Source organism: Anopheles maculipalpis, chromosome X (genome assembly GCF_943734695.1).
Source record: "Anopheles maculipalpis chromosome X, idAnoMacuDA_375_x, whole genome shotgun sequence".
In the NCBI taxonomy this organism is placed as follows: domain Eukaryota; kingdom Metazoa; phylum Arthropoda; class Insecta; order Diptera; family Culicidae; genus Anopheles; species Anopheles maculipalpis.
This window is the reverse complement of record NC_064870.1, coordinates 7,849,306-7,871,974: the sequence shown is the minus strand read 5'-3', so window position 1 is coordinate 7,871,974 and position 22,669 is coordinate 7,849,306. Positions and strand designations below refer to the sequence as shown.

General features: G+C 44.1%; 3 protein-coding genes across 3 annotated transcripts in view; 1 reads left to right on the top strand and 2 right to left on the bottom strand.

Moving 5' to 3' along the window:
- Positions 1-22,669, bottom strand: part of LOC126561166 (prothoracicostatic peptides) — a 244,615-nt gene that overhangs the window by 129,988 nt on the left and 91,958 nt on the right. The gene's annotated exons all lie outside the window — the stretch shown is intronic.
- LOC126557038 (probable cytochrome P450 9f2) lies at positions 12,301-14,095 on the bottom strand. The gene is made up of 2 exons (XM_050212681.1): positions 13,159-14,095; positions 12,301-12,978 (listed from the first exon to the last, which is right to left on the bottom strand). Exons 1-2 carry the CDS (start codon positions 14,093-14,095, stop codon positions 12,302-12,304), a joined length of 1,614 nt encoding a protein of 537 aa, XP_050068638.1. The 3' UTR covers position 12,301.
- Positions 19,137-21,061, top strand: LOC126557803 (protein tailless). Its single transcript, XM_050213697.1, has 2 exons — positions 19,137-19,263; positions 19,840-21,061. Exons 1-2 carry the CDS (start codon positions 19,146-19,148, stop codon positions 21,057-21,059), a joined length of 1,338 nt encoding a protein of 445 aa, XP_050069654.1. The 5' UTR covers positions 19,137-19,145; the 3' UTR covers positions 21,060-21,061.

Sequence of the window (22,669 nt, the reverse complement as noted above, 5' to 3'; positions counted from 1 at the left end):
AGCGCTCATTTATCCCTACATCAAGCAAAGCAGATTGACCAATTACCAGAACAAAAAAAAAAACACGCAAAAAAACACACGCACACACACATAAATGTTTAAGTCAAAGGCGTGGTGCTTAAGGTACTTAACAACAAAACAGGTGTACAGTCTTATGAAAGCATACGAGTCAAAGTGGACATAACAATCATTAATTTGCTGCATTAAAATAATGGGTAATGGAGGCCTTTGGAGGCCAATGTAGGGATGGTTTGGTACATCGAAGACAGCGAGAATTTTACACCTGGCAGATGTTTACTCCAGCAGATGATTGATTTCAGTCGAGATGAAGTTGTTGAGTTGGAAAGGGCGTCATAGTTATCATAAATAGCAATCAAGCTACTGGAATGGAAGAGGAGTAACCTGATGCCCAATAAAAATCTTCAAACCAGTTTGACATTACGTCAAACCTCATTTTAATTCACGAAATGTGTGGATTATTATGGATTTTACAATCAAATTTAACGTAGTTCTCGTTGATAGTTTGCGAGAAGCTCTGGTTTGCAGCTAGTAAGCATAATCTTGATCTCTTTGGTGCTGAGCTACGCTGGCCTCCACGCAAATCAATTTTTTGTTTAAAGTCACTGAAAATCGTTGTTCCTGATTACAATAGTCTTGTAAGCATATGCTCTAATCTCGTTGTTTCAAACACATCCAAAACTTAATCAGCTAAAACGTTGAAATTGTTCATGATAGCTTGAGATTCTTGAACTCCTGAGGCAAATTGCAGTTTAATAAATTGATGATCGTCCAGCATGCGCAGAGGCAATACGTAGGTGACAGCAACATCGAGGGAGGGCGCTGCCAATGAGTCGACGACTACCAACAGTGACACAACTTCAAACGTCCAGCAGATAGTTGTCTAGGTAGTGGAACAAAAGGACATTTTTATAAAATTATATACCAAGAGCCAATGAAAGTAAGAGTAAATAGTATATGGAAATTTACTTTTTCTTTAATGGGGTTCTTTTTTGTTGTTGTTTTGTCGCATGTACCACGCACCTGTTCCTCGAGTTTTGCCTGCTTTGCGTACTTCTAAAGGAGTGTTGAATGTTGCTAAAATAACCGCACGAATCATAGTGAGTAACATAACACGGGCACCTCTCGCGAAAGAAGTTAACCAGCAGTCTTTAAGTATATCGATCGATATCGACGAATTGCTATCGCAACACAGTTTCCTGTGTTGCAAAACAAACAAATAGAATAGTGTTTAGACTAATGAATATTGAAATTTTTGCGCTATTTCCAGGCAATGTTGCTAAGGAAAAACTTGAGCTAACATCGAAGAAGTTCATCAAAGACGTACCAGAAATCTACGATACGACCACGAAGAAAACCCAAATCCTGGCACCGGCTGGTCAAAGCTCTTTGAAAAGTTAGTAATAAAATACAAATGAATAGAAAAATATATACTACACTAGAAATCTTATACTAAAACTGTACCTAACTTGCTATTTATTTCCTACCAGAGCTCAATACAAACTATGGACCAGACATTAGTGGCGGTAGTATGTTGAGCGCTTATATAAAATTTCTTGAAATGAGAAGCGCAGCTTGTGCGGAAATCGATTTTTCCGACAATGAGCATTATAAGCCGCCACCGAGCAAGCAGCCGCCCAGTTCGTCTTTAGAGAAAAAGGGCAACAGCAATGGGCAACAGAAAAAGGGCACCAGAAAAAGGGCAGCAGCAACAACCTCCCGAAAAAGAGCGGCAGCAGCAACCAAAAAGCCAAAAACCAGAAAAAGGGCAACAGCAGCAAACAACAGCAATGGACAACAGGAAAAGGGCAACCCCAACAGGCATTAGGAAAAGCGCAACGGAACACGACACGATTCCAAACCTAACAGCGCCGATTAATTTTTTTTAATATCGTTCATGCAGTGTTAGGTTAAGTGAAGCTTGATGAAAACGAATATCTTTAAAAAAAATCATTCTATTATATTCCATTTATTTTATTTATAATTAATTATGACGGTCCAGTGCCGTATTGTCAACACCAATTTTTATAATCATATTGATAAGGCATTTCCTCGATATTATCTGCCTTATTCATTCTATTATATGTTCAACCATATTTTTGCAAATAATTTAATAAAATTGTAAGTTAGTTTAAGGAAGCAAACATGGAGGTGTTCGTTTTTTTTTCTTATGTAAATGCATATTGTAACAATACGGCATTGGACCGTTATAATTGATTATAAATAAATAAATGCATATTGCGTCTTCTTGAAATAAAAATTTCGTCTCTTTTTTCATTTCGTTTTTCATTTGATTGTCGTTTCGCTTAGCCTGGGGGAAAACAGAACGATCGTCCAACCTTCTCATTGGTTCACCCATTCACGATTGCTCCACCTGGTAATATGCGGCGCATGCCCCGAGAACCAACACTTGAGATGTGAGTTTAATTTATCACACGCGTCGCATCGCGGCATGCTAGGCCGGCAAACAATGTAGCGAGCTAGGGACACTGTTGTATAGTTTTCTGGTTTTAATTTTCCGTCACGTTTGATCGCACCATTTGCTTTGCCGGCCGGCCGAATGGGAATGGATCCGACCCGACAAAGGGAACGGTAAGATGCGCTGTTGTACCACTGAAGCGGACAAAAGATGCATCATGCGTCTTCCAATCCAAGCAGCAGGAATTGAAGACGTTGCTGCATCGGCAATCAACAATGTTGTTTGCATGCGTAATTTTGCGAATGTCGAGTCGGCTTGCGAACCAGTTGATGTTTCGACCCCAAAGAGGAACGTGAATGAAATTTACCATTGAAGATGACAAAGTTGCATTAATTTAAGCCAATGAAAGCAATGCAAATGGTAACCATAAACAGAACGCTTTGTTTGCTTTTACTGGTTTTGAGTCTCTGAGACTACATTGAACACTTAACTGTACGCAAAAAATGGTTAATAATAATTTAAAAATATTCCTGTTTTAGCTTATCTATTATTTAAAACTGTAAAACAAAAAATTATTGCTTAAATTTCTCTGTACTAATTGCTAACCGCATTAAAAAGGCGGTTCTGATGCAGTGTGCCGGGTTATGGGGTTGTCGCATAATCGGTGTCTAGTTGGCAGGTGGCTCGGTAATTTCAACACCACAGAAGCTGCAGAGTGGACGTCTGGATTTGTTGAGGTCAGGTCTGTGCTGTGTTGTATTCGAAGGCGGGATAGAACTCGTTGGATTCAGTATCTTCCCATTTGGTGGGTTTTTGCTTTGATAGGATGGCATCTCTACGGGAAACGGTGTTGTGTTCTTTTGCTGGACGAAGCCCTTCAGGGTTCAGGGGTTCAGGTGACTGAACGGAATGACCCCGAATCCAGCAGGAAACGATTCTCGAGGACGCAGGTATGGAATCTAGGAGCTGAATGTGCGGATCTTTGAAGGTGCCTTGTTCGAGTGCGGTCAGAACACTAGCACTGTCGGTGAAGATGACATTCACCGGTCGGCCGGTTTGTAGTCCTTCGTCGGCGACTAGATGGATGTGTGCTTAGGAAGTTTTAGAGCGCAGTTGTCTATGGTGTAAGGAAATATATATTTTTATTTCATGATGGATTAAATGACTACAATTACTACTGGCAATATGGCTATTTTCCGTGCCCCAAAGAGTGCCCCAGTCTATAGCAGGCACTAGGGACGAATTCTCCGGTGGGTGGATTGATTCGGACGTTGGAAGTTGGTGGTTGGTGAGGAGTTGTAGTTCGTGTGCGTAGAGGAATGGCTGGATGGATGTCTGTGGGAATAGAACAGAGGTTTTGAGAGGGAGAAAAGCACAGGACATCATTCGCCAGTTGGTAATTCGGTGCCTATTAATACTCTAAATGTCCCGTCCGTGACGAAGCTTGCAATGAACTTGGTTAAAAGTCCACCAAAGCCCCAGACACCTGTTCAAGCATGGCATGACGCCAGGTCCGGTCAAAAGGTTTGCTAACGTCTACTATTGCTAGGTCTATATGGTGGTCTCTACTTGTGACTTTGCCTGGGATATTTTCCAGTCATGCGAAGTACGTTTCCGTACCTCTACCATATCGGAACGCATTATTAAGGAGGTTGCTATCTTCTGATTACTGTGTTATTAAACGGCTTCCCATCAGTTCCAGCACCTTCGCTATGCAGTTAATGCAGCTAGGTTGGGCGGTAAGAATCGATTTCATTAGAGGGTTGTTTAGGTAAGGGAATTGATACTCTTAGGCTAAATTTCCAATCCTCCGGGACATTCCCGATGGACCAGATACTACTGTAAATATTAAGGAATGTTAATGTCTACTAGGTTAGGAGTCTATATCTACCTCAACGTGGAATTGTAGTGCCGTGGAAGATAACACTGTGCACACAGTAATCGAGAAGGAGTGAGAATTTCGTTGAAGACAGTCTCATGCATCTTGGAGACTTGTTTTCTTGCTGTTGTATGGTCTCATCATTAGCTAGGACTTCCAACGTAATCATAATACGACGAAAAGTTCGCTGTAACCTGGTTGATGTGGGAAGAATTCTTGTTGAAAAGAAAAATGCTTCAAAACACGCAAAAGGCAGCCCTTAGCCCATCCCAGAGACTTCAGTAGGACCTCACAGTTCGGCTGAAGTTGTAAAATATAATTAACTTTTGTCCCAAAAATTGGCAATAAAGGTAGCACCAACGATTTGTGTTCGGTACACATGTTTAATGGAAACTCTTGTATCACTTGAACCTGTCTTGAGGCATCGCTTAACTTTGGATACTTAAGTGCCGTTCCGACGCAACGGAATTGAACCTCCACGAAATTATGCATTTTGACAGTTGCTGTGATTGGTAACGCAATAAATGGAACGGTTTGCCGTTGTCTTTCCCACCTTTTCCTCTCCGTCGTCTCTCTTCCTCTCTGTAGCAGCATCGGATCATCTGCAGGCGTAAAAAACAAAACCCTCAACCGAGCACGGTCCAAAACACTTCACCGTACGTCGTAAAACGCATAATAAAACATGTCTTGCTGTTCTGCGTGGTCCTGCACCGGTTTCTACTAGCTTCTTCGCCACCTCACCGTTCGCTGGTGCGGAATCGAAGAACAGAAGAATATTGGCGAAATTAACTGCCGGAACATAACAAATTTATGACATAATTATATCAGTTATTAGCAAAAAATATTGAACACAACTTCGATGTTTGGGATGCCGGTGGAGTTCGCTGTAGCTCCGGTGGATGTGCATTTCTTGCAAATATATTTTGAAACGGAACGAACCGCATTCAGCGCATTTTAAATTCATTAAAAAAAAACGATAACTAAACTTGTGAGCTAAGACGAACCTTGAACCTTAGAAGGCATTGTATGATAATGAAGAACATTAGAAAGAGAATACGAAACAGTGTCGCCCAGCAGCGTGGTAAACTTTTGCACTATAATATGTATTATCGATCCCATCACCAGCAATATTGGCATCCTGAATGACGCTACATCAAAGCAACTGACGCCAGGGTATTTAAAAGAGATTTAAGAGATACTGTGAAGTTTGAACGGATTTTTGTTAGTGTAAATCACAAAGTCACCAAGCATAACCTTGCAAACTGTTTTCGGAGCCACCCATTTCCAACATTCGGTTTAGATGAAAAGGAAGCTCACCCTTCAACGGCACATTTCCTTCAAAATTCGTCGAGTTGTAGGTAACGTATTGGACTGTGCACGCCCTCAGCCTTACCATAACTTCGACAGGTACTACGGACGACCAACAGGAACCACACCATCAAGGATGTCCTAAGTAGCGTTCCATGTGCTATTTGAGCAAAGTTTCGCATTTTGTTACAAGCTTCATGGAACTTGATGGAATACGAGATGGTTGTCTGATGACAATTTGCTGGGAAAAGGGTACAATACAAAAACGGATGGACATAAGTGGTACGTCTATTTAAGTTGAAGTAACTACTTACCGGAAAGCAACTATTTCAGCGTGAGTTTAACCGGTTCTGGCGTGCAAAATGGCCGGTTCACTTGATTCAAGTGCTCAAATTCTTCAAATGCCGATCTCATATACCTCGTTTGAAATTTTGTCTTGAAAATACCACAGTGAATCAGTGATCATCAGCACATCATCCATGTGTAAAAGTCCACCTGAAACCCCTCCCTTGCGAGGAGCAATAGAAAAAGAAGCTGTAGTTAGGTTTTTCTGCGTCCATCTGAAGTTGCTTAAAGGCTGCCGTTGGATCAAAGAGAATTAAACTTTCTTCCACAGGGATTGAGCCGCACTGTTTGTGGTTATGTTTGTCCCATCTCCTCACAAAAGATAAAATAATGTGTGATCTGTTCACAGAGGCATAGCAAGTGGAAACCTATCGAGCCGCCATTAAAATAACAACTGAAATGTCTAGAACTTTTTCGATAAATAATTGGTAAGATATTGGTAACTGTTTTGAATTTAATACACGGGACTTAAGTCATGCTTAACCCTTTTAAGAGATGGAGGCCTGTGGTGGAATTTTTAAGAGGCTTACGAATTGTTTATCCGATTGCGACTTCCTCCGAACGATCTACTGTTTCATGTCGCAACTCAAGCATAGAATTACGGAGTGCCGTAAACTGGGCGCCACAATATTTTGCTCGTCTGCGAGCAAAGGAAAATTCCCCTTGAGGAAGCATCATCTCAACCCGGACGCGCAGCCATTCGTTTGATTCGCTCCACAGACATTTAGTAATGAGTTGAGCGGATGTTTAGATTTCGCTGCATACTTTGGTTGGCGTTTTTTTTTTTGTGTTTATTTTGTCGTGTCAGTTATCAAAACTTAATTTCCTGATGTAAAAAATGAAGTTGAAATTTGAGGATCTTGTGGTACGTAGAGGAAACATAAATTCTTCTCCAATTTACAAGCGCAAAAAAAAAACACAGGAACAACACCATTGGCAGAACTAATCTTGTTCAACGATGCGTCATGTCGCGTTAAAAGAGAGCTGACGGTAAGAATGCTCGCGTACGCCCAACCCTCGAAGAGAGTCTCCGTAGCGCACATTAGAGCATACGCGATCGAACAAACAGAGCATGACTTAGCTTCCTCCCCACTATAATTGACGGCACTGAACTTGTTGCTCCCACCTTACGCATTGGCGCAATTCGCACACTCGAATCGTTTGGGAGATCCAAGATCCAAGAAAAAAAATGAGATCATGCAGTTAGTCAGCAGAGCAGAGTAATGCTCTATGGTGGGGCATCGTGCAGACGTTTATACCACCTATTTGAAATCCTACCACCCAACCCACCCCAAACACACGCACACACACGCATGTCGGAGGCAAAGTATTGGTAGCGTCGGTTGGCAAAATGGTCATCCAAAGTACGGTGACGCTCTAGGTGACTCTGGTGCTTGTGCTAGCCCTAAGGTGCCTTAAGTTTAAATACAAAAAAAGTAGCCCAAAAAATGCGAGATAACACATTTTAAGCTGAAAACAGAAACCCCCGAAAAAATGCACACGAACTTGAGTTGATGTGAGTTAGTCGACGATGTTTTCTTTCTTTACTTTTGTGTTCCAATTGAACAAACCTAAAAAAAACGACGTCAGAAACTGCACCTTCTGTTGTATGGTATGGTAACAAACAGCAACGAACAAGAATCCAACAAGGACAAGAGTGCTGTTACATAGCAACAAACAAAAATTCAACGTTCAACATACATTTTCTTCTCTAAGACTTGGCACTTTCTTGCTCTTCTTCAAAAGATGCTTACTTTGCATGTATATGGAACGCTGATAACGGGATACGTTCACTTGACTAAAGATATCCAGGTGAGGTCTCAACTGTTGTCAGAGCATGCTTTTCGTCTGTATGGCATCTTGAAAGGTGTGTTGTTTTGTTCTTTCACCAGTTCCATATCTGCATCTTGTCATTGCTTTTTCTGGCGTACGCCACCCTTGCCGAATGGCACGAAGAACTTTGGGTGGCCTCCTAGCCTTAACCCTAATGTCTCAAGTAGAACGTAACGCTAAAGAAAAAAGCACCTCTGTGTGCGACGACAGCATGCAGTGTGGGGCCCACCCAGCCAGCCAAAACTCCGAAAACTCGGCAAAAGCAAACCACCAAAAAAAATTTGTTTTTTAAGAAGAAGAACTTGCATCTGCCACAAGTATTGCACCCGCCATTGCTGGTCGAAAAGAAGTTTGCGTCTTGCGCTGGGTGCTTGCGTGGGATGTGTGGGGTAAAGTTTGCGTGCAGAGAAAAACACGTGACATAAAACCGGATATTTCTGCAACGGTTTATTTGCTGTCGTTTTTGAAGATCCCTGTAGCTCAGTATTCCTACTTTAAAGGGGGGACGCATCGCCAGAAGCATCCTACAAGGATACAAGTACAAGAGACCGAGACCGAAACCGAGGGAAATAGAAAGACACAACGAAAAAGAGTAATGCTGAACAGTCAGCATCCAGTTTTTATGTGTTTGGACGTTCCGTTCCGTAGCAAATGCTGTTGCATTAGCGATGGATGGGACCTAGCAAAAAGCAGAGATGTACCCACACTTTTCTGTACGTTAAGGATGGAGTTGGTATTTGCAAAATCGTGGGAACGTCAAGTTATTTTGCAACCGTAGCGAAAAAGCTGGGTGGCAATGCGCTTAGCAGCCATTTGTAGCGCTCTTCTTGGCGATGCCGCAGCCTCGAATGATACATACAGCTGTGCGTAGTAAAAAAGTTATAGGTTCCGCTACCCGCCACAGGACCACACGTGACAGGGCCTCACAGGATCGATCGCTGTCGGGAGGTGTCATAAATTATTGGATACCTCAGCGAATCGATGCATTATACTTCACACCGTCCGAAGGAGTGAATGGAGTAGGGAATGACAATGCTCGATGGTTGTACATCAGTAGTCCATGGTTCTTTTTTTTTGAGCTCAGAAGTACGCACCGCCCAAAGGCAGCGATTCCTTGAAGCACGGAAGAAACGCAAGAAAGCGAACTGGACGAAGGCTGGCGACTAACCCGAGGGTGCTGTGAAACAATAAAAAAGTATAACGCGAAAATGGTTCAACCCAGAAAGCAGTCACAACGGATAATGAAAACGCATTTAATTAGGAGTCAAATATTCGTAGCATTGCTTTAAGCCGGACCTCAACATGTTTGAGGGTCATTAAAACTGGGTATTAATATTTCTCGTACGAATGATTTAATATTTTGCATCACCAAAAAGGCAAACGTATATACCTGTTTGCTAATGGGCGAACTTAATGGCGATGCTTTGCTCGAGGTATCGAGGCTTGCCCCAAAACCGCTTCCATTTTTTTTTTTTTTGGTTTTTGGCTTCACATCCCTCAGGGACATCCTTGATTTGCTTTGATTTGCTCATGCATCCGTTGTACCGTGATTATCGACCGTTGGAAATGCTATCAACTCAAGTGGCTAGCGAAAAAGGCTTAGAATAATCTTTGCAACAAAGGGTAATAAAAGTGCGTTTTATGCAACAGAGGCTCAGCTTAAATAAAGGAATGGTTGGCTTGGAAGGTTTCCCAAAAAACATAATTTTTTTATTAAAGTTCCAACTCCATCCCAGTCAACTATCTCTGTGGGATGAGCATTGGTTGGTTGAGGTAAAGAAGCTTTACCGCAAATCAATTCATCTTGCAAGAATTCTTGCACTCTGTAGCTTCTCCGCCAGAGCTAGTTCTGCTTGAAGGGGATCAAGAGGTCGTCCTATTTTTAGATTGCTCTGAACATCGTGCGTTGAAGTCGAGCACGAGCAAAGCTAGACATAGCGACGCCAATGCTGTAAGCACTTCGCAGCCAGTACGTGTACTTACAGGTCGTAAAGAAGTTGCTTCAGCGCAAACCGCGCGTCGTAAAACGGGTTGTACCTTGTCCTTGAACGTCCACCTTCAGGGAAGCATACCAGTTCTACGCTCAAAGTACATCAATTGGTTTCCAGCCCATACCAGGCACCGCAACGATGAATAAAGCTATGATCCTCGGCAATTGAGCAAACGAGTGGTAGTGCAACTGCAGCTCGAATGGGCGCATTAAAAATCTATTTCTTTTCCCCCTTTCTTACACCCACCGTTTGGGCGGCAATTTTTAATGGGTTGAGTAGTTAATGGCGAGCAAAACTAGCTTGAAGTGTTACTTTAATTTCAGCGCGCATACTTTAATGCGCTGCAGAGCTGGACAGGCGTACGAAGGCATAATTGGCTAGGAATGCAATGCAGAAGTGAGTGCTTCGTTGAGGTCATTCCTTTACCGTTTACAAAGGTGTTATTGCTGTAATGATTGATATAATTACAGCAATTAATAATGATAGATTGATATTAATATAAATATCTATTAAATTATCGAAGATGATAAAACCTGTTATGCGAGCTTTTGAAGAGGTATAAATCTCAATCTTTTTTGCTAGGAGAACTGCAAATTGATTATCCATTTAAGGAAGACAGAAATGTCAAACCACTAAACACTAAATGGCAGACACTAATGGTCACAGTGTTAATAAAGCCATGAAACAAGATGAGTGAGTTTCAACTCTTGCATGTGCAATTAAGTGCAATAAAGCTACAATTACAATAGAGTCACGTCCCAGGGCAGGGTGATATGTCAAGCTTATAGAAACGATGTAGTTATAAACAAGCTTACAAGAGAGTAATAATTTAATATTTGAATCATTAAAATCATTGCATTGTATCTCTCAAACTCTTCGTGAACGAAACTACATCTATACGAGAGTATGCAGGAAACAAATTTTGAACTACCCTGTACTGATCAACGAAACAACACCAACTCGCATTGCATACTTTTCAGGGGTATGCGCGGGATATATTCTTACGATAGGATATTTCACTATAAATCCGGAAACGAACGTTTTATAGCAAAAATCTAATACATTATGGACAAATACCCATTATGGTAAGGAAAAATTATTATGGCATGATCAAAAGGAAATTTTCCTGGTACCATAATTTAAATATTTATTGACATGTATGAAAGGCGAGATGAATTGAGAATGTTTATACTTTACAAAACAAAAACAAGATTTTTGCAAAAGACTCTTTAAAAGCTCGTTTTACCACGACTAAGGGTTTTTTTCAATACAAATTTGTCAACAGGTACATGTTTGAACAGCAAAATTTGTGTTTCACATCACCAACTTCACAGCATTATGGCATGTTCGTAGATCCATTATTATGGAAAATTACACTGTCGACATTCGTAATATCGACTGCCTAACTTTGTGCTGAATACGAACAACATAACCGACCAGCGTGTGTAATGCGGTTTGCATAACAGCGAGCAAAGGTGCAGGGCTTGCAGGTCTTCAATAAATATCATCCGTTGTTTTGCTTTTGGGTGATGAACTGTTTGAACATCTGGTGGTTTTTTCCTAAAGCATGAGAGTCTTTCGAACCGAGCGGATTGTTTGCTTTTAGCTTGGGTTAGTAAAGACAGGTCAATGTTGGCAATTTTAATGTGTGAAAAAATTAACTGCAATGGGTATTATTAATTTAAAAATATCTTATTATCATTTCATCTAAAATCATTCAGTGTACTTTAACTGATCGGTTGTATTATAGAACAAAATATCCATGAAGCAAATTGTAAACAATATTTATTTATATTTAAGTATGACGGCTCTCCGCCGTATTGTCAATTGTAGGAAACATATAAAATATTGTTTTACATTAGCAACCGAGCATTCCCGGAATAAGGTCAAGGAAAATACAAGGAGGAAATACCCCGTTAATCTCTTTTATAAAACATTTAACACATGCGCGGCTGACAATACTTAAAATAAATTAAAATATTTAAAAAAATATTAATCGGATGTTGAAGACATCAACTGTCGCTGAATGTTTCAAAATAAACTGTAAAAAAAACCCGGTAAGAAAAATCATAAGAAAACTTTCATTTTTCTGTGAAGCTTTAAAAGCTTCGAATGTGTTGGTGCTTTTGCGTTTAACGAATCAAATTAAAGACGTTTGTGTCATTAATTTAATTTATGACGTCGTTCGTCTCATTTTCAATCAACATAAAGCAGAGAAAAACAATTAGAAATTCATATAAAGAATATTTATACCCATTACCAGCACTGCCACGGCCACGACTTGCGTAAGTCAAGCATCATCAAATTTTCTCAAACATCTCAAACATCTCTCACACATCGCCAATCATAATGCTCGTATTGGATTTTCTAGTATGCAACATACTAACCGTGTATGTGACTGTATTGTGTCGACCTTGAACTTACGCCACCAATTGATCGTTGACCAGCCCAATTCGCTCGAACCGTGTTTGGTTGATTGAAGCGAAACGTTGATTGCTGCGCCCAACCTCAATTACCCTTGGCGGCACTCTGGTCCCGCAGCCGGAAGCGTATCCAGGAGCCCTTCTCGGCCGACAGTATCAGGCTAGTCTTCTTCAGTTTGATCGGATGCTGCGTGCGTGGTCCTTTCTCCAGGAAGAAATGTGTCAACAGGTAGAAGAACACGGCCTTCGTTTCCATCAGTGCGAACCGGGACCCGATGCAGTTGCGCGGTCCCAGCCCGAACGATAGCATGGTGGCCGAATCGATCGGCACCTCGCTGTCCGGTGCGAAGCGTTCCGGCCAGAAGCGATCGGGGTCGGGAAATAGTTGCGGGTCGCGCATAATCGCTGCTGCCGGTATCCACAAACCGTCACCCTTCTGGAGCTGTACCTTGTGGCCGTCATAGTCCTCCAGTACGTACGGCTTGCTGCAGGTCCGATCGAGGAATGGGGCGGGCGTCCATTTGCGTAGCGTTTCGTACGCCACCATGTCTAGGTAGCGCATCGATTGTAATGTTTCGTACGTCAGCTTGTCGGAACCACCGATGGAGGTGCGCACGGTGTCTATCTCCTTCCGCAGACGCTCCTGGACGTCCGGGTTGACGGCGAGCTCGTGAGCCATAAAAGCGGACAGTGTGGAGACGGTATCGTACCCGCCGAAGAAGAACACTGTACACTGAGCTGTCAAATCGTCATCAGTCCAGTCTGTTGGGAGAGAGAAAGAGAGAGAGAGAGAAAGGGTTAAGAGATTGGAAAAAATATCTACAGGAAGCTAACATATATCTATTCCATCAAAATGCTAGAAATTTTGGAAATCTAAAATCCAGACTTCAGCCCCCATCATCCACAATCAATTCTTGATACCAGCGATGCTCCCCCTCTCACCCATCAATCGTTTCGGCGATCCTTCACCGCTCGTGTCAATGTTATCGTTTTCGTCAAACCGAAGCTCCTGCTTGCGGGCCTGCATCAACAAATTGATCATGTCGTGCCGCACGATACCTCGCTGCTCCCGCTGCGCAATCGTATCCATCACCACGCTCCGGAAGAAGGTAGTCATCCTAGAGCTAAACAGCCGTAGCCGCAACGCCTTCATCACTCGCGGGAACGACGAGAACGCAAGAAATTTAATTCCTTGCACACCTTCCAGATTCGTCAGCTCTTTGCCGAGCGTGAAGAATGCATTGGTTCGATCCTTGAACGAGTTAATCTCGATGCCGAACGCGCAGGTCGCCACGATATCGTTGCCGAACCGACGGAAAAGTTCCTTCATCTCCAGCTCGGCCGTCCCGTCCGCACCCATCTCGGACCGTATCGTGCGCATCGCACCCTCGCAGTAGGTCGTAATGAGACCAAACATTAGCCGCATCTTGCTGCCGGTAAAGGCAGGGCTCAGCACGGTACGCATATTACGCCAACGGGTGTCGCGCATCGCAAACAACGCCCGCCCAAACAGTGGATCGTGGTTCTCGTCCAGATCGATCCGATGGTTGATGAAGTGGTCGAAGTCCTTGATGCAGATCTGCTTCACCAGCTCCATATCGCGCACCACAAAGATCGGCGACAGGAAGTCAAAGTAGCCGAAGAAACGGTGCTGCCCAAACCGGGCATACATGTCGCTGAGCACGTCCGTAATGTGGCGCTTGCGGGTAATAAAGTCGGCACTATTGCCGAGCAGCGGTACGGGCGGCAGGTACGGTACGCCACGCTCAACAAAAAAGCGCATATTCCGTACGACCGCATAGTAGTAGAGTAGGGCTACCAGAGCCACCAGCAGTGCACCCTCGACGGTCAGCAGACTGCCTACCAGCGTTCCTAACATCTTTTTCGTCCAGCGCCAGCGGTTGACACACGCACAAAAACTGCAGACTGTGGTTGTCCAATGATGCTCGCAGCACACGGAAGCAATCAGTGTATCTTAAAAGCGCAGATATTCTAACACGTCGACTCTTTCTCCGTATAGCCGACGTGATACTGACGCCTCGCTAGCGGCTCAAACACTTGACAACACTTGTCTGGCGGTATCTACCGTTTGCGGGCGATACGCGAACGCGCGCCCCGGTACGGTAAATATTTGAATTGATATCAATTTTAATGCGATTGCTGGGACCGGGGTTCCATCTTCAGCTTGTTGCAAGTCACGGTCAGGGTTGGCGTGTGCCGTTTTGTTTGTTTTTTTTTGTTGCAAGTATATATCTTCATCATGCATGCAAGGCAGCAGCATCCATACAACGCAATACATTTATTATCATAGGTTTGCTTTCGGTGCTTCTTTTGGGTCACCTTTATGCCTTTCCGCTTTCAATCTGCTCTTCTCAAGTGTTGGTCGTGTTCGAGACAAACTTCAACAAAAATTCTCAGCTTCAAGCACGTACACACACACAAATACAGACACGGGGTTTTTGCTTTTGGACATTTCGGCGATCAATTGACTAGATGACTTGCTCTTTTTTAGTGTGTGATTGCTCCAACTAACTCTCACTAAGTGTCATTTGAGTGCCAAATAGATTTGTCACCTAGAAGTTCTTTCTACACCGACTGTTCCTCGGTATAAGGTCTTGTGATGTACACAGACTCAGTGTACTGCAGGTGTTAGAAAATGGTTTGTATCCCTTTTGTGTCACGTTACGGATGCACTCCGGTTATCGTTAGTTGTTGACAGTTCTTTCCTGATTCCCTGATTGCATTGCTTACGGAATTGATCTGCACTGCAGTTAGATTAATCGAATGATTTTCGTTTTTTTTTTTGCATAGATGTCATTCGTTTTTACTCGCACTCATTAAAAAATCTTACTCATGGATTGTTGTTTTAATTGTTTTAATTAACTTAATTTAATTTATACACACACACACACACACACACACACACACACACACACACACACACGCTCATATTGCTGCTTAGTATGGAACACGTCGGCCTGACATGGCCTAGTCAACAGTAATTCTCCAGGATACTTGGTCCATGGCAGGCACTTCGCATCCTTTTAGGCACCCGATATCTGACAGGTTACGCCCCAACCATCGTATCCTGCCGGCCTAAGCCACGGCTCAGATTGTCAGGGGTTCGCCGTACAGCTCAGCAAGCTCGTGGTTCATAGCCGAACACACCGCCAAAGATGGTCCGGAGTTCCGCTGCATTAAGTTCCGTAACTCATTCCTATCTATGATAGCGCATGGACACCTTGAAGTCGAAGAACAGATAGTACGTACGGATCAGGCGCACTCGGCACTTGCGAAGGAACTGCCAAAGAGTGAAAAGCCTGCTAAGCTTGGCCAAGATGTTATTGGAATGCGGCTTTTAAATTAATGAAGAAATGATAGCGGCGTAGTTGATGTTCCGCCATTTTTTCCATTATTTTCCGTTTGTCGTATAGTTTCAAACTTCGACTTCACCGAATGAGACATCAAATAGGAGTTTCGGTCGATCAACACGACGGTGATGATCCCTTTCCATCAGTGCTAAACGTCAGGTTCCCTCACACTGAGAGCCCTGTGGATTGTTTACAACAGCTTGCGGTCACAAGTTAAACACTATCCAGCAAAAGCAAGCGTTTGTAGCGTGTTGTGCAGCAGGTTTGTGCACGACATCTTCATTCCTATTCTCCTTTATTTTTTTGCGTTCAGATAATCCTTTCACTTCGCCACAGGTAAAACTTCCTTACGATCCCTCAGGGCACATCGTCAAGACGATGAAAGGGTTTCTCAGATCATGGATGCGTTTAGCCGATGCTGCGCACTGGCGCACCAAATCTATCGAGTTGTAAAGCAGACCCACAAACGGCACTGCACCAAATCTTCTGCCCCCAATTCCAGTCATTTTTCCTATTTCCTGTTCGCTTATCAGTGTTACTACTGGTTTGCCGCTGTTAAGCCGTACCCGTACGCGTGTGCACATCCTTTTTGACAGCAGGATCCGAGCTTAACGGGGTGCTTCCATACGATTGAACTCCCGCTGCGCAAGCTTCAAATAAAGACTAATTGTTTTGACAAAATTTCTACAACACACCCACACAGCATTAGCTACCTGCTTTGTTCCGTTGTGCTTTTGATTTGAGCAGTAAAATCAAATGAAGAGCAGTGAGAGATGCGTTAGGGTAAAGGATTAAACAATGGCTGCGGGGGTATCCTGACCGCCTGAACAAGCCTAATGCCGAGTGCATCTTTAACGATAATTGATACCCAATTGATCTAAAGTCTTTCTTAAGCTGAAGAGCTGATAATCACACTCGGGTATGCCGAAGACGTCGCAAACTATACGCACGCAATATCCACTGCAAGGATCAATCGAATGGTACCTATAGAATGGGCGACAGTTTTGGACACAATCCGGAGGCTGCCTTACATGCCTACCTTATATATTTTGATTGCTAATTTCTAATACCGTACTACGACGACTAGGATTTGTATTTTTATTGCAGCAACAATCTCTATTAGAATCTCTTAGACATTTCAAACGTATCCGCGAAGTTCAGGATTAATGCTATACATGCTAACCCTTGAGGAAACATAAATTGAATCATAAATTCCTCGACAGTCTAGAAGTCGAATCTTTGTCTAGCTTAATTGTACTTTAATTTTGATTTGCCGTTAGCAGTTCATTAAAATGTTAGTTGTGTCATTTTCCACAAGGCGTTTTTTTGGTCCCTGATGGCGACTGAGACAACTTTAATTTAATTGAACATTTTTCGTCCCACGCAACATAACTAATGTCAGCTCACAGCTTATCAGGTCAGAATTCATAAATATTCGTAGGTATAAATAGTAGCACGTCATTATTAATCGGATCACATCGCGAGGTCCCTTTGACGAGGTTCCTTGGTTTGGAGGCCTCGAAGCTAAGGCTTGCTTGGAAGCGGTCTTATAGCCGAGACCTTACAGACAAAACTCGTAGCAAGAGTCCACTTGTAAGGTATTTACAATAGGACGAGATCCCTTGAAACTATTTCTAGAAGTTTTAGACTACGTCTTCTTAACTCAATGACCTGATAGGTCATGCCTGCCGTCTACTGATATAGATGAATAATCAGCCCTCACTATGGTCCGATTGAGATTCGATCCCGGATGGTGTCATGTTAAGATCGGCGTCCATTTTTTTTTCCTTCGCCTTCTAGATGCTCTTATATAAAGAAAAGCTATCAATGATTTAATGGCATGAATTTTATATTTGAGTGAAGCGCATTCAACTAGAAAGTCTCATCCTGACTGCTGGTAAAAAGCGCAACTATTACTAGAGTATCAGCTTGTATTGATATCACGTTGTTGGATAGTGATATCCGGGTAAATTGGAACCCCGGGCCTTCCGTGTGAAGAGTGGCGTCGGGGGATTTGATTAGCGTTTCTTGATATTGGTGGACGACGGAGGCACTCTTCCAGCATTACGTGCTGTTCGTACATTTTTGGGCGAGGATTTATGAAACTGTCAGGCCCCTTTGACGAGATTCCTTGATTGGTCGAGATGGCACGGGCAAGGCTAGCTGGAAGAGGTCATTTATCTGACTCCCTTCAGGCGAGCCGCCATAGACGAGGCTTGTAGGATGGGTCCACTTGCAAGGTAACACAAATAGGACTAGATCCCTCGGAGCTATGTCTAGGAGTGTGAGACTAAAGTTAATCATTTGTATTTAATTTCTCGAAAAGCTTTCTCTTTCCGAAGCATTGTTTAAGCCGATACTTTTGCTAATATTTCTACAAATGTCGTCTATTTATTTATCCACCATATTCCCACAATGATGCCTTCCCGGGTATTACAAAACCACCCTTAACTCTACAAAAAAAAAAAAACCATCTCCTACAATAAAAGCGAATTCCAGTACCCTAACGCACCTGAACGCTAAAGTTGCGATAGGTGAGGGGGATCGTCGTTGTTTTACTGCCAGCTTGTCTATTGCTCTCATTATTATTATTAGCGTTATTGTTGTAACGCTAGTACGCCGTTCATTCTGCTGCCACACTGTGCCGTGCTGCTCGTTCATGTTTGCGTTGTGCCAGTGTGCCGTTTGCGGAATATCTCCTGCTCCCTCGGCTGTTTTGTAATCGTCCTCACCTGCGCCTACCCTGCTTGTTGGTGTTCATTCAAACGGGCACCTCCACCTCCTGTACCTGTGGTGCCCCGTTGACGATCTGACGAGAATGAATCCTAGACGCGCAGGTACCGCCCTATTATTGTGCCTTGTTTTGGTTCTTCGGCTGGCACCGGTACCGGTAACGTGGAGTTATATTCACATCACGTCCTTGCGCCGTTATCCTTGCCAGCATATTCGTGTGTATGTATGTGTGTGTGTGTGTATATGCGCGTATGATGTTAGGAGAGGTAGGGCGCATGTGCGGGTTTTATGTTGAACGACCCGGGGGTACGGAACCAATCGGTGTTGTCCGTTCGTTCGTTTTATGCTGCTTCTGCCAGCTACCAAGGGAATATTCAAAGGGGTCCGTACTGCGGCACTCGCACTGGTGTATGTGTGTGTGTGTGTGCAATGCGGCACAGGATTAGAAGGACCTGCCGGTGCCATTTAAAACAGGCGCACCGTGCCGAAAGTGGATCAATCGTCCTCGAACCTTCAGCGTGCGCAGTATTGCCGACTACCGACAGTGGCTACCGTTCGTGAACAACGCCGACAGAAGTGCGACAAGCGAATTCTAGATCCTTGCAGTGTTGTGCGATATCAGAAATTGAGTGCGAAACAGTGATACCGGTTTATTGGCGTGTTAACGTTCTAACGTATCGGACGACGAAGCCCAGTGAACCCACAAAAACTCAGTGATCTCTGTGTGTGTCTGGTGCATGTGTGTGTGTGTGTGTGCTCGTGTTAGTAACCATCCCGATCAACTATCACTGAACGCTATCAACCCCCAATCACCTAGACTGCTAGATGATGTTCAGCAGCTTGCCAACGGCGCAAGAACGCGGTCAGGAAATGCAATCGCCCGTCAGCTCACCGGAACTCATTGATCCGCGCTACAATCATATGCGAATTCCTGCCTCATCAAGTAAGTAGTTGTGTATAGCTGAATAGTCCAAACCCTCGGAAGTTTCCTTTCCCACGGACCTAAAAAAAAAAAAAGACCGTTAGAGATCGGAACGTAAAAAGAGCCATCAGCAAACCCTCGGATGGTCCCCCATTTGACGTTTAGTCGAGAAAAATAAACCTTTCCGGAAGAAGGCGTGTGCCAACGTGTTGCTGTTGCGTTGCTCTTATTTCCGCCAGCGATTCCTGCTGCTCGCTTTTTTCTTTCTTTCTCAAATGCGCGAGTGTCGTCTTACGGTTGCGTTGCTAAAAGGTCTCGGGCACGTTAGCGCTTTTGTAGGCTAAACTTCGAGAACTTCCGGTACATTGTGTAGATATGGTTGGGATTTTATTGTTTTCTTCCCCCTTTTCTTTGACGCTGCGTCTTCGCACATTGGTTTCAAGTGTCGCCGTCAGTTAGTCGCACCGTCAAGGTAGAATTTAAGGATGCGAATTTCGTGTCCGCCCATCGCTCGCCCAGCTCGCATCCTCGCGAAAAAGATGTTCCTATCTAATGTGTTTTCTTTCGCTTTTTTTACTTTTTCCCCTCTCTTGGCAGGCCGCATCCTGTACGATGTACCGTGCAAGGTATGCCGGGATCACAGCTCCGGTAAACACTACGGCATCTATGCTTGCGACGGATGTGCCGGGTTCTTCAAGCGCTCGATACGCCGCAGCCGACAGTACGTGTGCAAGTCAAAGTCCGAGGTACCGTGCGTGGTGGACAAAACGCACCGCAACCAGTGCCGGGCCTGCCGGCTGAAGAAGTGCTTCGAGGTAGGCATGAACAAGGACGCGGTGCAGCACGAGCGTGGCCCACGCAGCTCCACGCTCCGCAAGCAGATGGCACTGTTCATCTCGAAGGATTCGCCCCTGCGCCATGATATGATGCTGACGCCCGGCATACCGATCCCGCACCACGGGCACCATCATCACGCCCATCATCACCACGGGCACCACGGGCATCATCAGCCGTCGATGGGGCTGGATCTGTCGCTCGGTCGCAACCCGTTCCTTACACCGCCACCGTCGGCACCGACCACCGCCGCCCCCTACCTGCCACCGCCGGTGCTCTTCCCGGGGATGCAAGCATCCCATCCGCTGGTTGCCGTGGACGCGATCCGGGAATCGGCCGCCCAGCTACTCTTCATGAACGTGAACTTCCTCAAGAGCCTTACCCCGTTCATCCAGCTCCCGATGGCCGATCAGCTCGTGCTGTTCGAGGAGTCCTGGCGGGAGTTTTTCATACTCGCGGTCGCACAGTACCTAGCGCCGATCAACTTTAGCCAGCTGCTGATCGCCTACGAGTACCTCAACAACAACCGGGGCGAGACCGGCAACGTGAGCGAATTTCTCGTGAAGGAGGTCGAAATCTTTCAGGAAATTCTCGCCCAACTGGCGGCGCTGCGCGTCGACCCGAACGAGTACGTTTATCTACGCGCGATAGTGCTGTACAAGAGTGAGTTCGACGCGGAAACGAGCATCTCCAGCGTGAGCAGCGATGGGTCGGACGTGACAACCGCATCGTCCGCCGGTTCGGCCAAATCGATCAGTGAGCTAGCGACCGTCCGCGCACTGGAGGAAAGCGCCAAGGAAGCGCTTGCGTCCTACATCAGCACGTGCCGGCCGGGGCCCTCCAACCGGTACCGGACGCTGCTCCAGCTGCTGCCCGTACTGCGCAACGTTTCCAGCTACACGATCGAGGAACTGTTCTTCCGGCGTAACATCGGGCCGGCACCGCTGCTTAAGCTGTTGCTCGATTTTTACCGCCAAAAGTAAGACGAACTAACGCCCCACATACCCTCCTCCCTTCTACCCACGATCCGATCGCTAACGGTGTACGGATTGCATAACTATCTGTGATTTGACTTGCTTTGGTGCGGGTCCCCCATATGCTTTTCTTTATCCTGCCATTATTGAAAGAGCCTTCCCGAGTAGCGGAGTTTGTGTCTGAAACGGCATGTAATGGTAGACAATAATAGTGTTAATTAAAACGCAACAAACTAGACTTTAAGTTTCAATAGTGTTAATTTTTGAAAGCGAGACATAGAAAAGAGATAGAGAGAGAGAGAGAGAGAGAGAGAGAGAGAGAACTTTAAAAAACAAAAATACACACACAAACACTGCAAATATTTTTCTTTTTATTTCTACGTGTCAGAGCCAAACCGTCGTTAAAAACTATACAGCGAAATGAAAGTTTGAAAATTTGAAATTTTTGGTTCTAATGTAGTTTTAAAACACAAAAAAGCTATAACTAAATGTGAAAAAAAATATGCGTTACAGTTGACGAATAAACAAACACTTTAAGCAAAGCTCAATCGTAAAGTTTTTTTGTTTTTTTTTTTAATTCTAAAAAGCATGCAGAGAATTTTTAACTGAGAAGTCCAGTAAAATCCACACACGCACACCAATGTGTATCTTCTCTGTGCGTTTCTGAGATTCATCCCATGTATACGGTGGCAGCCATTTTGCTAAGAATGAGCACAGAAAATCCTCACCCAGCAGGGGATTTGTGTCCGTGTTGCAGCCAACCAGCCAGCCAGCCTGTCGACCCTTTGCGCTGAGCAACGCTATGGTAGGGTTCGTTGGATTTGGATGAACGGATTTGAGGTGCAATTGTGTTGTTATCATTTGCGTGCACTAATATGCATCATTATGATCATTAGTGATGTGACCCAATTAACGGACTTTAATTTTGTTTTATGATTGCATATACGGTACTGCAAGGATTAATTATGTCACCATTATTTGTCCAAATTTATCCTTGTAACGTATGCAATGCGAAAAAAAAAATTACACAAATATCATTTATACCATCAATACCTGATTGGATTTTAATTTTGAATCATCATCTGATTTGCGCCTGCCGATAGGCAACGCGCGTTGCATAGATAAGCGTGCGCATGATCGTTTTATGTACTATAATTGTGTTAGTAGCCGACGACGCCATCTTTGCAGCACAGAGGTTTCACAGTAGTATCGCTGCGTGAAACGGGATGACGTAGAGCGTTCTACATCGTAAATTCTATTCGCTCTTGATAATTCTCTCGAGCGAAATGAAGATGGGATATGCTTGATTGCGGTTCAAACATTTATTAGAGATTCTCAAGATCCAACATTTCATTCTCATTGTGTGATGCGCAACAAACACGCACACACACACCCCTATTTGGGGATCCTTTCTTTGGTGGGACTGTGTTTGGCACCAGCGCTCATCTGTTGATTGACTGACAACGCAACGCGTCTTCCCGCCGTAACCTTTTTTTTTTGGAACCACCAGAGAACAAAAAACACTCCCTATCGATAATGATCGTGTACTCGGAACGTTGTAAGGGGTTTACGTTTCGTTTGCCGCACTGTAAATGTACACCAGCGAGACAAAAGCGCAC